The 19946-nt window shown below is 37.0% G+C and overlaps 1 protein-coding gene across 5 annotated transcripts in view; it reads right to left on the reverse strand.

The window, feature by feature from the left end:
* The window catches only part of ptprr (protein tyrosine phosphatase receptor type R), a 76287-nt gene that overhangs the window by 46263 nt on the left and 10078 nt on the right, over positions 1-19946 (reverse strand). For 2 of the 5 annotated variants that reach the window (XR_009927836.1, XM_062443446.1), the window contains exons 4-5: positions 4100-4180; positions 587-2435 (exon numbers count right to left, since the gene is read on the reverse strand). Coding sequence is in view for 4 of the 5 variants with exons in the window: in XM_062443446.1 (XP_062299430.1) it covers positions 587-2435; positions 4100-4180 (1930 nt within the window). In the remaining variant the exon portion in view is untranslated. Of the gene's footprint in view, positions 1-586; positions 2436-4099; positions 4181-5168; positions 5455-5613; positions 5690-7400; positions 7611-19946 lie in introns of those variants that run through there. The other 3 variants (XM_062443444.1, XM_062443445.1, XM_062443447.1) reach the window with 3 other exon arrangements.

Below are 19946 nucleotides of genomic sequence, written 5' to 3' on the forward strand. Positions count from 1 at the left end.
ATTGTTCACATCCATAAGCATTGTTCTGGACATGGAAACAAAGTTTTGCCCACTGATGTCAAAAAACGAATCTCTACATATCGCTCTGTATTTGATTGGGTGAACTTTTGTAAATGTCTTTGACACATTATGAGCAAACATTTGAAACTATTTTAAGTTTGAGTTGTACAAGCAGCATCTTTAGTAGTGGAAAATCTGAAAGTTTCTGTGTGTGTCTGGCCTGCTGATAACTGTAAAATACTGATATATGTTGTGATAAAATGCTACTGTAATAAAACCTCAACCACAACTTCTTAATGTAAATAGAATAGAAAACTATCCAATCAAATAAGTACTAATAAATACAATAACTTTTCATTAACTTAACAGCTATAAACAACTGAAAAATCAACATTATTTACACTCAACATTTGAAACAGCTCAAGAACATCTGTGACTAAATTGTTAACTAAATTGACATGTTATTTCAGCTATAAACAAGTAGAGCAATATTTTAACAATAATAAAAGGTTTTATATTATTTATATTTGAAGAACTAAACTACTAATCTACACTGATTTATACTGTTAATCACATCTGGACTTACACAGCCTTTCTGCAGTTCCTCACAGCTGGGATCAGTCTCTGTCGTCCCTCCCATGATGTTTTGTACTTCTTCAGGTCCAACTCATCCAGAACCTCCTCTGACATCTGCAGCACGTAGGCCAGAGCTGAGCAGTGGATATCAGAGAGTTCCTTCTCTGATCTGTTCTCTGACTTCAGGAACTCTTGGATCTCCTGATGTACTGAGCGGTCGTTCATCTCCAGCAGACAGTGGAAGATGTTGATACTTCTGTCAGGAGAGATATCACCACTGTTCATCTCCTTCAGGTTGTTGATGGCTCTCTGGATGGTTTCTGGACTGTTCTCTGTCCACCCCAGCAAGTCTCCTAAGAGACTCTGGTTGGACTCCAGAGAGAGGCCATGAAGGAAGCGGACAAACAGGTCAAGGTGGCCATTTTTACTGTAGAGAGATTTCTCCATGGCTCTCATCAGGAAATCGTCCAGAGACGCTTTTTGGCCAAAATAACACATTTTCTCAATGAAAGACTTTGGTTTTGATTCCTCGTGGTCTTCTCTCAGGAAGTCCTTCAGTACCTTTCTCTTCCTGTTGGTGTAACAGTGGTACATGTAGACTGCAGCCAGAAACTCTTGAACACTCAGATGAACAAAGCTGTAGACTTTTTTCTTGAAGATCACTTTCTCTGTTTTGAAGATCTCTGTAAAAAATCCTGATAACACTGACGCCTCTGTGACATCAAGACCACACTGCTCCAGGTCTTTTTGGTTGAACATGATGTTTCCTTTCTCCAGATGTTCAAACGCTAGCCTCCCCAGCTTCAGAAGAAGTTTCCCATCGGCCTCCGTCAGCTCTTGTGGACTCGTCTCAGGTCCCCCGTCATACTTGTTCTTTTTCCTCTTTGTCTGAACCTGCAGGAAGTGTGAGTACAGGTTAGTCAGGGTCTTGGGTAGCTCTCCTCTTTGGTCTGGAGTCAACATGAGCTTCAAAACTCTAGCAGTGATCCAGCAGAAGACTGGGATGGTACACATGGTTTGGAGAATCCTGGATGTCTTGATGTGTGAGATGATTCTGCTGGACTGCTCTTCATCACTGAATCTCTTCCTGAAGTACTCCTCCTGCTGGGCGTCAGTGAAGCCATGTACTTCTGTTATCCTGTCAAAACATTTACGAGGGATCTGATTGGTTGCTGCAGGTCGGGAAGTGATCCAGACGAGAGCCAAGGGAAGCAGCTTCCCCTCGATGAGGTTTCTCAGCAGCACGCTGACTGATGACTCCTTTGTGACATCAGACACGACCTCATTCCTGTTCTTGAAATCCAGTGACAGTCTGCTTTCATCCAGGCCGTCAAAGATGAACAAAACTTTTCGGCCTTTAGATTTGAGCATCTCTGCTGTGACGTTCTCTAATGTTGGATAGAAAGCACGGATCAGTGTGAGCAGACTGTGAGGCTCATCTTTGATCATGTTCAGCTCCCTGAATGGAAGTGGAATCAGCAGACTGATATCTTGGTTTTTGGAGCCGTCTGCCCAGTCCAGAGTGAATTTCTGCACTGAGAAGGATTTTCCAACACCAGCGACGCCACTCGTCAGAACAGTTCTGATGCGTTTTTTTTGGTTGGGTAAGGGTTTAAAGATGTCGTAGCACTTGATTGGAGTGTCATGGAGGGACTTTGTCTTGGAAGCTATCTCAAGTTGTTTCACTTCATGTTGAGCATTATCCTCTTCACTCTTTCCCTCTGTGATGAAGACCTCAGTGTAGTTATCGTTGAGGAGGGTTTCATTTCCTGATTCTTCAGTTCCTTCATTCACTTGCTGAGATTTACTTATCAGAGTTTCCTTATGTGGATCTGAATCCTCCTGATGACCACTATCTGCTGCAAGAGAAGAAAAATATAGATTTTTCATCAACTATCAGTGTGTTTAGATGCATTTCTGTCACGAGGTTACTCAGAGAAACCAGGTTAAACGTGTAATTGGGGAACGTGTTTACTGTAAATCAGTGATCATATTTCTTCTCTACACCAACCTTATTCTCAAACCATGGCTTTCTTATTTTATCTGTATTAATGATGGAGACGTTTATCAGTCCTGATCTTTTGTTCTGTGTGTCTGAGTCAGAACTTTTCCTCACAGCCTGAATGTGTCTGAATTCAACTAACAGTAAAATGTAAAGTGGTGGATAATTTGTGTTGTCTTTTATTGAGTACATGTTACATGTTTACATGGCAGAGAAACTGTAAGCCTCCAGGGGAAATCTATCTGGGGAAAAAATAATAAAATAATACCACACTTTTCTTTCATAGTGAAACTAAAAGTCTCTTTGATCAACAACCCTGATTACAGTAACCAATAACAGTGACTTTATAGTGACCCCCTGTCAGCATTACATCACTGCCCACCTGACAAGAGTTCACTCCTTTTTTCCACAGTTGTGTCCACAATCAACAGTAATCCTATGACGACCCCCCAAATTACTCCCACAGTGTGAGACCAGCCTCCAGGAAGCCCTGTCAGAGTCTGCAGTGTGTGTTGGTCAGTGGAGGAGATATCACCAGATTTACCATGGCCAACGGTTTGCGTTGTTATACCAACGTTTTGTCTGATTGCATGTGTATCTGTCCCATTACTTCTGAGCCCCTGACATTTAGACACTCTCTGTTAAAAGGTCTTCATGTCCCACACCGTTCTTTCTATGTTGATGTAAACCTACTCAAATTAAAGCTGACACTTTAATGTAGTATCAATTATATGATTTTAAATTGAATGTGCTGAATCAGAAAACCTGAAGAACTAAAACAATGTGTAACTGTCCACATTTTTCCTGTTTTTCATCTAAAATGATGAAACATATAAAGACAGGCTGTTTCTCCTCACAGATCTTCTGTCTGGATGTGATGTCATGCTCGTCTTTTCCTGTGACTGACCTTCTGCTCTTTAGCCGATGTTTGAAAACTCATCCAATCATTCCTGATAACTGACAGAGCAACTTTGTGCAGAAAAGGAAAACTGGGACCCTCTTCCTGAGAGGGACCTGGAGGCCACACCAGCACCTATCTGGCTCAGTCAAGAGGGTTGTCACCATGCTGGCTCACTGGGGTTTGTTTCATTGCCAGTCAGATGGTGGACAAAGATAAAGTCTTGGTGTACAGACACGAGACCACCTTCTCAATCACTTGAGTAAGAAAGTGTGTCCAAACTTTTGACTGGTACTGTGGGTCTGCTGGTCTGTATGCAGGGGCCCTGCCAGGGATTTTGGGCCCCATGAAAAGATATCACACTGGACCCCAGCAGCACACACAGGCCACACCAACCATTCACAACATCCTGCAACCTTCTGCATACAGTGGAATCCACTAATGTAAGACTGATACTCTCTATAAGTCATGTGCTGAAGGCCAACTTTTACAGTCTAAATGTAATGTTAATGTGAAAAATTCTTAAATGGAAAATTCTATATATAGAATGATATAATGAACAAAATAAAATCAGCTGTAGATTTTTTTTTAACTAAGTATACAACCTTTTGGTAGCTGCTCACCTCTTTCTTCAGTTGGAAGTGGGGCTGGTTCAGTATCATGGGGGGACAGGACTGCTGAGCCTGGAGATGCATCTGTTGGTCCTGGTACCAGGAGCAGGAACAACTGAGTTAGTATGAATAGACTGATAAACGTTTACCTGAATTTATTAAATGTTTAATAAAAGACGAGTAAAATGAAACACTTTTACAATATTAGATTTATTTATAATATAGATTTGTTCATAATATTAGCAGTAACAAGCTAACAGAGCTAACAAGTGCCCACCTGGTTTGGAGACAGGACTGAACCATTTCAAGTAAATAGAGGGGGGTGTTTGGGCAATACAGAGGCATTGGGTAGTTAATTTTTGCCAGACAAAAAAAAGAAAAATAAAGAATTAGTTTAATGTGCGCATTGTAAATAAGATATTCTATTAAATATGAGTTAATAAAAAAATAACTAATGTTCTGATATTTTTAGGAGCCCTGTGACTGTCAGTAATAGGCCCTTAAAATCATCAACTTTTTTGAAATGATTTGTTTAATTTCAGAATTCAATGTATTTATATCCTGAGCACTTTTTATCTCAGTATTTATGAGATGTATGATGTGTAGTAAAGTTGAATTATTTGGTACTGTACAGCAGCAGCTTTATGTGTCCAAGTAAAATATATTTATATATCTTAAATATATCTTATTTGTAGACAAATGTGAAGTGGTTTAAATTAATCCAAGAGGCTATAAAGAGTTAAATGGTCTCCTCTGGGTCTGGGGTTTCCCCACTGAGCAACTTCAAGTATCTTTGGGTCTGATGACTGGTTGCAGCAAAGACAATGTGGCAGATTTGTTTTTAAATAGTTGGAACAGAGTTATTGATTATTCATGCTGTGAGCCAGTTAACCTAATTTATTGTATCTTTATATTTTATTCTTTATTTTGCTACTTTTTCTTTTGATGAAGCTGGTGTACCAAAAAGAAAGATTTATCAATCTCTAACATTATTATTAATAGAATACTGTAACTCATAACTCATGTAATAATTTATGAACTTCATGTGTCACTGCTTTTCAGATTAATTCCTCTATCTTACCTTTTGGTTCTGGTTGGAAGTTTTGTAAACTCTGCACCAGATCATTCCTGTAGATCTTTTCTAAAACCGTCTTGGTTAGCTGCAGAGCTCCATGATCCTGATGTTTCTGTACTATCAGATCCACTGTGTCCCGCCTTGCTGCATTCTCCAGTTTAGCCAATGGGATGCCTTCAAAACCCTCCAGGATGTTATCCTGCTTTAGGATCCACTTAAACTGCTTAAACTCATCCTCTGTTAATTCTTCCAGAATTTCAAAAAGCTTAAGTGTCACCATGTTGGCCCTGTGCTGAAAATAAGAGAAAATAGAGGATATAGGAAGGACATGTATTCACTTCTCATCTCATGCTACTTTACCTGAATGACTTTTGTACATGTTACATATAAATCATCTACTGCCCTCTGCTGGTATTACAGCACATTTCATGATATACTTCTATATGTTTACCTCACATACCTCTACAGGAGTTCATGAGTGATCAGCTGGTAACGTTGGACACTGAGGGAAGCTGTTTGGTGAAAACCTGAAGGGAAAATAAAAAAGATGAGATACTACACTTCACTATTGTCATTCCTGGTGCTTAAACTGGGAGGTCAGAGGTCATCTGCTGATCATGAGCCAACAGGCATACAGTGTCTTTCTGAAGGACAACTAAGAAGGAAAGATGCTTGTTAACGTTACGATTTGAGGAACCACTGAACCTCCTGTATCACCTACTAGCGCTGCTACAGTTGTTGATGATAAACACTCATCATGTTTCTTTTGGTTGAGTTGATGCCAAAACCTGCTAAGTTAGGGTTAGGGTTGTATGTATACAGTACATTTTTATACACAGCAGCAGTTTAAAGTGCTTTACATAATGTATTAAAGTAGAGCATAATGACTGCTTCCTGTTTAAACTTTTACTGGAGTCTGCTCGACTTCTTTCTATCAGTTAAACACCAAAGGAAGCAGCTGTGGCTGCAGCTCACATCAAGTATTGTTGCTCTACAACTGAAATGTCTCTGAACAAGACATTGTTGAAGGATTCAGACTCTTACTGTCTTTCTAAGAATGATCTTCCTTTATAACATTTATTTTAAATTATCAATATGTTCCCTTGCTCACAGTTGTTTAACACAGGATAATGAATGCATAAATAAAACAGCTTAGTTTTCCTTTAACATTCACAACAGATAGTTTAAAAAACAGGATTGAAATCATCTGCAGTGAATCTGTAAAGTCAGAAGTTACTCCAGCTGTCACATTTACTGCAGAGAGTAAAATATACACCTAATAAATGTATTAGAGTCAAGTATACAAGACTATAAAAGACATGATTTATGGGAGGGTTACATACGCCTATAAAATAACGAACAGTTTTCACCTGCCAAAAATTGATTGAAGGCCAAATACAGTTACTGAATGGTTATTTCTGCCTAGTCATGTCTTTTATAGTCTTGTCTCCAAATAGTAGGCATAAACAATAATATTAGATATACAAAACACATCCAAACATGGGAAGCAAATACTACGTAGGGCCCAGATCAGATAAAAAGCAATGCAGAGTCACGAGGGTCATTGCAAAAGTGATCATTTCTTTATTGAAAACACACCCATAAATCAAACATACTGTAGAGACATGTCTATCACGTAATTGCCTTATTTCGCTACAAACTACACTTCTTTTGGCCACAGTTGTGATAATGTGTGATAATTGTTTGTATGCATATTATGACCGTTTAATCAAAAGAAAATCAGACGTGGCTGCTGTGCGCGCTCCCGCGGCCAGAAATCAGATTCAGGCAGACGATTACTTTTTGGCACGACACCGGCTCGGCTCGCTTGGAACCTCACCAGAGCAGGTACTAAAAAAGCACCAGGTACCAGGTACTTTCCCTAGTGGAAACAAAAAAACCGAGTCGAGGCGAGTCGTGCTGGAACTGTGTAGTGGAAAAGCGCCAATAGTTTGTCTCATGTACAGTAAAGTAAACACAACTATACAGTGAATCACCTCCAGTTTAACACGTACACAAGGTGAAACTACAGCAGCGATACAAAAAGAAAAACATCATAATGTGAGAAGTTTATAGTTATAACAACGCTGTTTACATTACAACAATAATATATGATAGATATGATCAGTGTGTCGTGTTACATCTGTGAGGACGCAGAAACCAGGGAAAGAAAAAGAGGAAACAAAACAATCAGCAGATGAATCAATAGTGACAGTAATCATTATTTTTAACACTCACCTCAGACTTCCTGCTTTCCTCCTTTCTGCTCTATTCACTTATAATGGAGTCAGACTTTCAACTTCACTTCCTCATTGTTTGTTCCTCTTTTGAGTCGCACATGTGCAACTCCACTCTCACAAACTACAGTTATAGGTTGATAGATGTATTTCATTCATGTTTCAGCAGCTGGATCCGCACAAAATATACAAACAATAGAAGCTCAACACAAGTTTCTTCATCTGTATTTATCTGACAGCCGTTTTTCGCACATGCGCAAAGCCGCTACTCGACCAAGCTTTTTTTTTTTTTTTTTTTTAACTTACTTTTTAACTTAGACCCTACATACTTTTGTTTAAGCCCTTAAAGGAAGTATTTATGAGTATTAATGTGAAAAATGCACAGACACACAAACTTTACTCTGATCACGTGCGTTATGACGTTATATTTGTGCCACATTTTTGTGAAAATATTAATCTGAGTAAACAAAAATGTGTCTCAACTCTGTCTACACGTTAGCTCAAGCTCTGGTCTGTATGGAAAGCCAAAAGTGCCACGAAACGCCACTATTTCAATACGATTTATCATAATGCTGCTGCTTGTTACGGTCATTTTCTTAGTGTTATCCTGTTGAGCTGTGGTGGAAGTATAGTATTAAAAGCACTAAAAACACTGTAACATTGAAACATAGAAGACTTGATCATTTGGACTCATTTGTTAACCACTTATACTTGTAAAAAAACACTTATACTTGTAAGATTGTGTACCTGTCCTTTAATTAATGTGTTTACCACCAAATGACAAGTAAAAGCCTTCATAATGGCACCACCTAGTGTCACAAAATCCACTGCACCCTTCCTCATTGCTCCTCAATCAACAACAAACAGCCACATTTGAGTTTGTTTCAGTTTATTTCATAACTCTTCTGCATATATTATTAACAGTTTAACAAACAGGATTCTTTTTTGTTAAAAACACAATGTAACATTAACGGGATGAGGTTTAACATGTGATACACTTAAACCACTTATACACAGAGAACATCAGAAATTTTGGCTTATTCAGACCAATTTGGCAGCGTTGTTTTGGGGAATGGTGTCAGTAAAGGTACTTGATGGACGGAGGCAGTTTCACGGATGATTCACACTGACAGGCAGCAAAGTCTATGGAAACTACCTCCACTACTGTTGGCAGAACACAACATCCCTGGGTGAATATGAATGTAGGGCTGTATTCAAACAAAACCATGCATTTGTTAAAAAAACAAACAGTCAAACAAACAAAAAACCGCTTTGCAGGAATGCCTACAAACAGTTGCTTTTCAAAAAATATTGAAAAATGTTAAAAATGCTGCAGAATGTGCATTTGATCGAGACAAATTTGTGCACCACGAGCCCCCGTTTGTGCCTCTGAGGGGTTTTTTTTATTTTATTTTTTATCATGGTCACACTCCAGCCACACAAATAATCTTTAATAATGTTATTAAAACTAAGCACAAGTCAAACTTTGAAAATCTAAACAGGTTTGTTATTAGGATACACTTTAAGACTCTTCTATCCCAACTGTACAGAATATCCCACCTCTTGTTCAGCAAAGTAGATTTTAACCAAGCAAAGAAGAAAACCTAAGCTCACCAAAACATCTGTCAGGTTCATTTCTTTTATTTAGTATTATTTTCTTTTCTTTCACATTTTCCAACGTGCTTATAATGTCTTTGATTCCTACAAGACGAGAAAGAAGATGCACTAATTTTTGTTGATTGTAATCTTCGTCCCTATAACAGCACAGCAGAGCTCTTAGCATTAAGGAATTAGATGAAGCCAAAACATAGCATATGTGAAGTATTGAACCCTTACATACTGTTCCGTATGTGACCCAGTCTAAGAATCCCATCATAAAAAGTGTCTCTACCAAACATTGAAGCACAGATGTGTTTAGAAAGCATCAATAGTGGATCTGACTGATCAATAAATGTGATTAAACCTTGATTCATGTTTCAGAGAGCAGAGAGAGTGTATTTTTTAGCTTTTACACCACTAAACATCTCCTATCACACAATATCATGTCCTATTTTACCTCAGACATGAAAATATAACATAACAATAATGATGGAAATGTTATTTAATGTAAAGGTAAAATGAGCAGAGCTTTATGGAACTGTGGGGTTTATTGTATAACCATTAGAGCCATCAGTCTTCACTGCTACATCATAAAAAGAAATCCTCATAACTATTATCTTATTAAAACTATTAACTATTCATTTCACTAAAACACATGTCAATAGATACGGAGATAATCTGACCCAGAACAGCCTCAATGAACAAACATTTGTAGCATCTATACAAAAGTAGAACATTTTAAATATGTTTTATTTTTGTGCATTTTGGGGCCACTTTAGGAAAAGTCATCAAATTTCAGAGTAAAAGACATTTGGGGTGTTTTTACAGCTGTGAAATTTGACCTGAACAGTATGTAAGGGGTTAAGTTATAACTGCAACGCCTAAATGATGCATTTTGGAAAGAGAAGAAAAGTTGCCATGTTACACTATTATCAGCATTAACATCACAATTAAAAGCCATTATTAAACTTTTGTTTCTTTTGTCAAAATTTGGCCCAAAGGTTTTATTTATGACAGGTCTACATCTTATTTTCAATTGTACTGATGATCCACTTTAACACATTTTCTGAGAAAATCCAATGCAACTGTGATCCCATGACCACAAGGGGGCACTGTTTCATTACTATGGGTCCTCACCTTCTATTAGAATGAATGACTTCCTGTCTCTGTGTTGTAAACAGCTTTAACACCTCAGTTTGCTTCAGACAAAGTGCTTGTTGAATCCTCAAATGTCTGAAACCTTCTTCCTCCATAACATCTTTCACATGTTGGACTTTGGTTCTGCATCTAACCATTTTTGTATCTTTCCAAAACCAACAGTCACAATGACTTTAGGCAGTGTTTGGAGGTGTGAAAGTAGGCAGCATTTTATCTTCTAAGGGTGTTTTCAAACCTGCGTGGTTCAGTCAGGGATTTTAGTTTGTTTTTCCACCTTGGTACGATTCATTCGAGCAGATCTGAGCTCAATAACATTACCAGATCAACCACACGAGACTCTTTAGAGGAATAGGTCTTGATTTGTTTGTGGTGGTAGATGAAGGGATTCGGCCTCTGACAGAGAATGAATCAGGGTCCGATCTGGACTAAAGTTCTCTTCTTGATATTTGGGCAGATAGGAACTTCTTCTGGACTTTTTTCCTGTGTTTCGCCTGTTCTCGCTCCTGCCCCTAAGTGCACCTGACCAATGAGAGGTGACAATGTTCTCACCTGTATTTTAATGATGCATCTTAGTTTGTCTGGACGACCAGAACAAAAAAACACATCAGAGGTTTGAGAACACCTTTAGTCAATTTGTCTTTCTTTCTTCACATGACTACTTCTGTCACTTTGTATGTGAACAACTGAGAGCAACACCACTAATGTCTTTGATGAGACACTTTCTGAAAGTATTTACAAGTCATTGCATCTCTACAATGGCAGGTTTTTCACCATGACATAGACGCGTCTTCCAGAGATGGAAGGGGAGGTGTGTGAGGAAGAGAGGAGGTGCAGGTGGAGGCAGATGATGATGATAATGATGAGACTGGAAGGGGAGGAGAAAAGGCGTGGTGGTGAAGAGACGAAGATACTGATTCTGTAAATGTATGATTGTTTTAGCTTATTTTTATGACAACAATGAAAACAAATGGTTGAATGCGTTTTCTTATTTTATATGTATAAAATAAGGAAATGTTTATGCATACAATTTATTATGCTTACAATATGCACCATGTTCCCTCTGACATTATTTTATCAAGCATTAAAATGTAATATGAAAAGTCTTTGGGAAGAATGTCTTAAAGCAAATCTCAAAGAAATAAAAGTGCTCAAGTGTTTACTGCCCCGTGTGGAAATGTTTAACATATTAATGTGGGACCAATAGCGCCACCATGTGGTCAATTATTATATATTTCAGTTTTGGCTAATAAGTCTTGAATCCTTTAGCAAAACAATATTTTTAGTGTTGCTTTGAAATTTCATGTGCATTACAAGTAAATACAACAATAAGATAAGAGAGAGAATATACATTTGACAATAAAATGCCAAAAAGCAATACATTAAATCATTTATAATAATCCTGCCTGTATTAATGAGTTTTTTTGAGTCATTTTATACACAGATGAATTAATACTAGACAGGACAGCTCTCAGAGTTGAGTGTGTGGCTCCTAAAATAGTCTTTGTGTTTGAGTGTGAGCGGATCCGGATCAGGTTTTAACCTCTGAAGCCGTACAGGATGCTGTTAGTTGTTAAAGTCACTTTTTTTTCTCCTCCATTTTCTGTCTTTTTGTGTCATATTTGGCAGCTTAACCTGACAATATTTTTTTTTAACCAAGAACAAATAAGAGAAATGGATAAAACTTCTTAAAACCAACGTTACAGAACGCTTTATACAAAACAAACAGCAAGAAAATTAACCAGAAAAACAGACACAAGATTCAAATTTAACATGAACAGCATATAAAACAAAAATAATTGGTAGATCAGTGGATAAAAATGAGTTTTAAGAAGTGATTAAGTTTGATTTGTTTGTAAATATCATCTTATAATGTATTTTAGCACCAGTTTTATTACATAACCTTGGTAAGTAACCTGCTTGTACACATAATTAATACACACATAATATACCAAATTAAAACTGTTTAATGTTTCCAGCTGAGACTGTGAGAAAACTACAACACGTCATCATTATTTCTACTTTGCTGCTCTGACTGGTAAAACAGCGACGTCTCACTCTCTCCCAGCAGTAATCCTTCTCCTGCTGAAAGTCACAGTCAATTCTCTTCTGCTTCATTCATTAGTTTTAGTCCTCGTTAACTCTCAGTGTGATTCTGAGACGCTTGATAAATATGAGCCCAGGCTCACAGTCTGACTTATAACACCTGTTTTTATCTTTTCTGCATCAAACAGCTCATGTAGAACAAATCTGTAAAGTGCTGACTTCAGCTAAATCCAGAGATAACTGTTCAGTTTGTAGTCAGTTAAGAGACTTAAGTGAAGACGACAAAATCCAGATCCAGACTCCAGATGGATCATCAGGATCCAGCTGATCCTCTATCACTCTGACAGAGATCACTGCCATCTGATGAGAGAAGAAGAATGAACAGAGGAGATAAATGAGTGTTTAGTGAGACTCACTTCATCAGCTGTTAGTCGGTGATGCAGCACATCCAGTATAAAGAGCAGGAGGGACTTCAGTCCTGTTCAGACCAGAAGTGGAACAGCTGTGCAGCGTAGCTTGCTTCCTTTCAGCTCTCATGTCAATGTGTTGGAGTGAACACACTGAGCTCCAAGCTCACACACCTGCACACACTTTTACTATCAAGTGTGTTTCCTCTGCAGATTTCACTCAAGTACACAGAGGAAATAAAGTGCTGAGAGTCATGAACACATCTTTACTGCAGAAAAAGAGACATTCACTCATCAGTTTACTGATGGATTTACTGCTGATACACGTCAACTCTTATCAAAGTTTAAAGCTACAGAGTCTCTGTGGGATTTGAAGATGTTTCCTGCTGTTAAATCATCACATGACAATCAGTCAGAGCTCTCAGATAAACAGCTGCTGTGATTCCTGGACTTCAGCAGAGGTTCTGGTCTGTATAAAGACCACATGGTTACTAAACGTAATGATGTGTGAAATCAGAGCCAGTGATTTACAGGCTGCAGTCAGACTGATCTTAGAGCTCTGACAAAGATGAACTGATCAATAGTTTAGTGTTGAAATGAGAGAACAAACACTCTGAGATCAGATTTGATGGTGTGACAGTTTGATGATGAGGACCACTGTCTCTATACATCTTGTAAGGCTGTCAGCTGTAATCCAGCTTTATTTCCTGCAGACATCAACACAACAACAACAACAACAGTCGTCTTCACATCAACTCAAACACATGATCACAACAAGCTTCTGGCTCATCTGATTGGCTGACTGTTCTCTGTCTTTCTGTCCAATCCTGAAGCCTGTCACCATTCTCCTCTCACAGCTTCAGTGAGGAAAGCAGCACTGAGAAGGTTGGAGGTTCACCAGGAAATACTGGATCTTTGCTTTGATACAGACTGTGTTTAATACTAAACTGCTGAAACCAGCACAGACTGACTCCAACTCTCTACTGACCTCAGAGTCTCCAGCCTGCAGTCTGGACTCTTCTTAAGATCAGACAGCAGCTTCATGTCTGAATCCTTCAGCTTGTTTCCTCTCAGATCCAGCTCTGCCAGATGGGAGGGGTTGGACTTCAGAGCTGAGACCAGAGAAGCACAGCTGATCTCTGACAAATTGCAGTGCTCCAATCTGAATAAAGAATAAATGATGTAGATTAATGATGTGTGTGTGTGTGTGTGTGTGTGTGTGTGTGTGTGTGTGTGTGTGTGTGAGTGTGTGTGTGTGTGTGTGTGTGTGTGTGTGTGTGTGTGTGTGTGTGTTCTGGAGGATGAATATCAATGATCAGACATTATTCATTAAAACACATTAAAGAATATAATAAAGAAATATTTCTCCTTCATCAAGTAAACTGGATCAGTTTCAATCAGATATTAGTTGAGAGGATCTTCTGTATACAGATGTGACTCTTTACCAACAATTAGAAACATTCATTGACTTTAACAACTAACAGTGGACATTTTCTACACTTTCTTTAACAATCAGTCATCTTTTATAACTACACACTAAACTTTGTACAGTAAAAAATTAAATATGGAAAAAAGAAAATGAAGTTCATGATGTAAGTTATGTATGAACATAAATTAAGTTCAGTTGTTAAACATTAAGATCAACAATAGTAACAGACAGTCAGTGAACTTACATCAGAGTCTCCAGTCTACAGTTTGGACTCTCCAGTCCAGCAGACAGAAGCTTCACTGATGAATCAGACAGGAAGTTGTAGCTCAGGTCCAGATGTGTCAGATGAGGGTTGGACTTCAGAGCTGAGGCCAAAACTTCACAGTGAGTCTCTGAGAGTTCACAGTCAGAAAGTCTGTAATGACACATATATTACAACATATGTTATCATGAAAGAGGACACTTTATATTTACTTCATGCAGATGATGATGATGATGAACATTTGCTCAATCTTTATTTCTGAGGCATTTTATTCTTTAATGTAAAACGACAGTTGATCTGATCCCATGTCTGTCTCCACAAAGTTAACATGAGGACATCTTGATTAGAAACACTTTTACTGTCCACTATTTTTAATGTGACTGCAGGATATTTAGACTCAGTTCAACTCAGTGAACAGTTCCAGTTGATAAAGATCATCTCTCTTTGCTACCTGCTGCTGTCAGGTTCACATCCATAAGCAGCTACATTTACTGACTGTTCACAAACACTAATGAAACTAATGACCTGACAATATTACACCTGTACATCATTAAATATCAATGTATTCAATATTTAGATGTGTATGACAGATGACTGCATGATGTTTAGATTATAACTTTCTTTGAATCTTTCTTAGAATCTGAAAAACTGATTCATCACAAACACAATTAACAAACTAATGAGGTTGAATTATTTTCAACATGATGTCATCAGAAAGATGTTTCAGCATTAAAATAATAATAAACCGATTATTATCAAGTCAAGGAGGACGATAATTGATACTTGCAGCCAATATTCAGTTGAAGTAAATGTTCAAATTTGTGCCAAAATGTATCAAATCAAACTCCAGCACAAGGCTGCCATTAAATGAACATATGTTTAATTACATGTTTCATTATAACATGAAATATCTGAACAATAAATTCACAAAAAGTGCACGATATAATTATCTTCCATATCATAAAAATGTGATGATGTATTACAAACTGAACGGACAGCAGGCAGTAAACTTTGAAGATAGCACTGAACACTGATAGCTGTAGCCTACAATTATTCTCTGTCAGTGTGTGTGTGTGTGTGTGTGTGTGTGTGTGTGTGCGTGCGTGCGTGTGTGTGTGTGTCTGTGTGTGTGTGTGTGTGTGTCTGTGTGTGTGACTTTGTGTGTGTGTGTGTGTGTGTGTGTGTGTGTGTGTGTGTGTGTGTGTGTGTGTGTGTGTGTGTGTGTGGAAGGATCAATATCAATGATCAGACATTATTCATTAAAACACATTAAAGAATATAATAAAGAAATATTTCTCCTTCATCAAGTAAACTGGATCAGTTTCAATCAGATATTAGTTGAAAGGATCTTCTGTATACAGATGTGACTCTTTACCAACAATTAGAAACATTCATTGACTTTAACAACTAACAGTGGACATTTTCTACACTTTCTTTAACAATCAGTCATCTTTTATAACTACACACTAAACTTTGTACAGTAAAAAATTAAATATGGAAAAAAGAAAATGAAGTTCATGATGTAAGTTATGTATGAACATAAATTAAGTTCAGTTGTTAAACATTAAGATCAACAATAGTAACAGACAGTCAGTGAACTCACATCAGAGTCTTCAGTCTACAGTCTGGACTCTCCAGTCCAGCAGACAGAAGCTTCACTGATGAATCAGACAGGAAGTTCCAGCTCAGGTCCAGATCTGTCAGATGAGGGTTGGACTTCAGAGCTGAGGCCAAAACTTCACAGTGAGTCTCTGAGAGTCCACAGCCAGAACGTCTGTAATGACACATATATTACAACATATGTTATCATGAAAGAGGACACTTTATATTTACTTCATGCAGATGATGATGATGATGAACATTTGCTCAATCTTTATTTCTGAGGCATTTTATTCTTTAATGTAAAACGACAGTTGATCTGATCCCATGTCTGTCTCCACAAAGTTAACATGAGGACATCTTGATTAGAAACACTTTTACTGTCCACTATTTTTAATGTGACTGCAGGATATTTAGACTCAGTTCAACTCAGTGAACAGTTCCAGTTGATAAAGATCATCTCTCTTTGCTACCTGCTGCTGTCAGGTTCACATCAATAAGCAGCTACATTTACTGACTGTTCACAAACACTAATGAAACTAATGACCTGACAATATTACACCTGTACATCATTAAATATCAATGTATTCAATATTTAGATGTGTATGACAGATGACTGCATGATGTTTAGATTATAACTTTCTTTGAATCTTTCTTAGAATCTGAAAAACTGATTCATCACAAACACAATTAACAAACTAATGAGGTTGAATTATTTTCAACATGATGTCATCAGAAAGATGTTTCAGCATTAAAATAATAATAAACCGATTATTATCAAGTCAAGGAGGACAATAATTGATACTTGCAGCCAATATTCAGTTGAAGTAAATGTTCAAATTTTTGTGCCAAAATTTACATCAAATCAAACTCCAACACAAGGCTGCCATTAAATGAACATATGTTTAATTACATGTTTCTTTATAACATGAAATATCTGAACAATAAATTCACAAAAAGTGCACGATATAATTATCTTCCATATCATAAAAAATGTGATGATGTATTACAAACTGAACGGACAGCAGGCAGTAAACTTTGAAGATAGCACTGAACACTGATAGCTGTAGCCTACAATTATTCTCTGTCAGTGTGTGTGTGTGTGTGTGTGTGTGTGTGTGCGTGCGTGCGTGTGTGTGTGTGTGTGTGTGTGTGTGTGTGTGTTCTGGAGGATGAATATCAATGATCAGACATTATTCATTAAAACACATTAAAGAATATAATAAAGAAATATTTCTCCTTCATCAAGTAAACTGGATCAGTTTCAATCAGATATTAGTTGAGAGGATCTTCTGTATACAGATGTGACTCTTTACCAACAATTAGAAACATTCATTGACTTTAACAACTAACAGTGGACATTTTCTACACTTTCTTTAACAATCAGTCATCTTTTATAACTACACACTAAACTTTGTACAGTAAAAAATTAAATATGAAAAAAAGAAAATGAAGTTCATGATGTAAGTTATGTATGAACATAAATTAAGTTCAGTTGTTAAACATTAAGATCAACAATAGTAACAGACAGTCAGTGAACTCACTTCAGAGTCTTCAGTCTACAGTTTGGACTCTCCAGTCCAGCAGACAGAAGCTTCACTGATGAATCAGACAGGAAGTTGTAGCTCAGGTCCAGATGTGTCAGATGAGGGTTGGACTTCAGAGCTGAGGCCAAAACTTCACAGTAAGTCTCTGAGAGTTCACAGTTAGAAAGTCTGTAATTACACATATATTACAACATATGTTATCATGAAAGAGGACACTTTATATTTACTTCATGCAGATGATGATGATGATGAACATTTGCTCAATCTTTATTTCTGAGGCATTTTATTCTTTAATGTAAAACGACAGTTGATCTGATCCCATGTCTGTCTCCACAAAGTTAACATGAGGACATCTTGATTAGAAACACTTTTACTGTCCACTATTTTTAATGTGACTGCAGGATATTTAGACTCAGTTCAACTCAGTGAACAGTTCCAGTTGAGAAAGATCATCTCTCTTTGCTACCTGCTGCTGTCAGGTTCACATCCATAAGCAGCTACATTTACTGACTGTTCACAAACACTAATGAAACTAATGACCTGACAATATTACACCTGTACATCATTAAATATCAATGTATTCAATATTTAGATGTGTATGACAGATGACTGCATGATGTTTAGATTATAACTTTCTTTGAATCTTTCTTAGAATCTGAAAAACTGATTCATCACAAACACAATTAACAAACTAATGAGGTTGAATTATTTTCAACATGATGTCATCAGAAAGATGTTTCAGCATTAAAATAATAATAAACCGATTATTATCAAGTCAAGGAGGACGATAATTGATACTTGCTGCCAATATTCAGTTGAAGTAAATGTTCAAATTTGTGCCAAAATGTATCAAATCAAACTCCAACACAAGGCTGCCATTAAATGAACATATGTTTAATTACATGTTTCTTTATAACATGAAATATCTGAACAATAAATTCACAAAAAGTGCACGATATAATTATCTTCCATATCATAAAAATGTGATGATGTATTACAAACTGAACGGACAGCAGGCAGTAAACTTTGAAGATAGCACTGAACACTGATAGCTGTAGCCTACAATTATTCTCTGTCAGTGTGTGTGTGTGTGTGTGTGTGTGTGTGTGTGTGTGTGTGTGTGTGTGTGTGTGTGTGTGTGTGTGTGTGTGTGTGTGTGTGTGTGTGTGTGTGTGGAAGGATCAATATCAATGATCAGACATTATTCATTAAAACACATTAAAGAATATAATAAAGAAATATTTCTCCTTCATCAAGTAAACTGGATCAGTTTCAAACAGATATTAGTTGAGAGGATCTTCTGTATACAGATGTGACTCTTTACCAACAATTATAAACATTCATTGACTTTAACAACTAACAGTGGACATTTTCTACACTTTCTTTAACAATCAGTCATCTTTTATAACTACACACTAAACTTTGTACAGTAAAAAATTAAATATGGAAAAAAGAAAATGAAGTTCATGATGTAAGTTATGTATGAACATAAATTAAGTTCAGTTGTTAAACATTAAGATCAACAATAGTAAATGACAGTCAGTGAACTCACATCAGAGTCTTCAGTCTACAGTTTGGACTCTCCAGTCCAGCAGACAGAAGCTTCACTGATGAATCAGACAGGAAGTTGTAGCTCAGGTCCAGATGTGTCAGATGGGAGGGGTTGGACTTCAGAGCTGAGGCCAAAACTTCACAGTGAGTCTCTGAGAGTTCACAGTCAGAAAGTCTGTAATGACACATATATTACAACATATGTTATCATGAAAGAGGACACTTTATATTTACTTCATGCAGATGATGATGATGATGAACATTTGCTCAATCTTTATTTCTGAGGCATTTTATTCTTTAATGTAAAACGACAGTTGATCTGATCCCATGTCTGTCTCCACAAAGTTAACATGAGGACATCTTGATTAGAAACACTTTTACTGTCCACTATTTTTAATGTGACTGCAGGATATTTAGACTCAGTTCAACTCAGTGAACAGTTCCAGTTGAGAAAGATCATCTCTCTTTGCTACCTGCTGCTGTCAGGTTCACATCCATAAGCAGCTACATTTACTGACTGTTCACAAACACTAATGAAACTAATGACCTGACAATATTACACCTGTACATCATTAAATATCAATGTATTCAATATTTAGATGTGTATGACAGATGACTGCATGATGTTTAGATTATAACTTTCTTTGAATCTTTCTTAGAATCTGAAAAACTGATTCATCACAAACACAATTAACAAACTAATGAGGTTGAATTATTTTCAACATGATGTCATCAGAAAGATGTTTCAGCATTAAAATAATAATAAACCGATTATTATCAAGTCAAGGAGGACGATAATTGATACTTGCAGCCAATATTCAGTTGAAGTAAATGTTAACATTTTTGTGCCAAAATTTACATCAAATCAAACTCCAGCACAAGGCTGCCATTAAATGAACATATGTTTAATTACATGTTTCTTTATAACATGAAATATCTGAACAATAAATTC

The sequence above is a fragment of the Scomber scombrus genome, chromosome 22 (genome assembly GCF_963691925.1).
Source record: "Scomber scombrus chromosome 22, fScoSco1.1, whole genome shotgun sequence".
Lineage (NCBI taxonomy): Eukaryota > Metazoa > Chordata > Actinopteri > Scombriformes > Scombridae > Scomber > Scomber scombrus.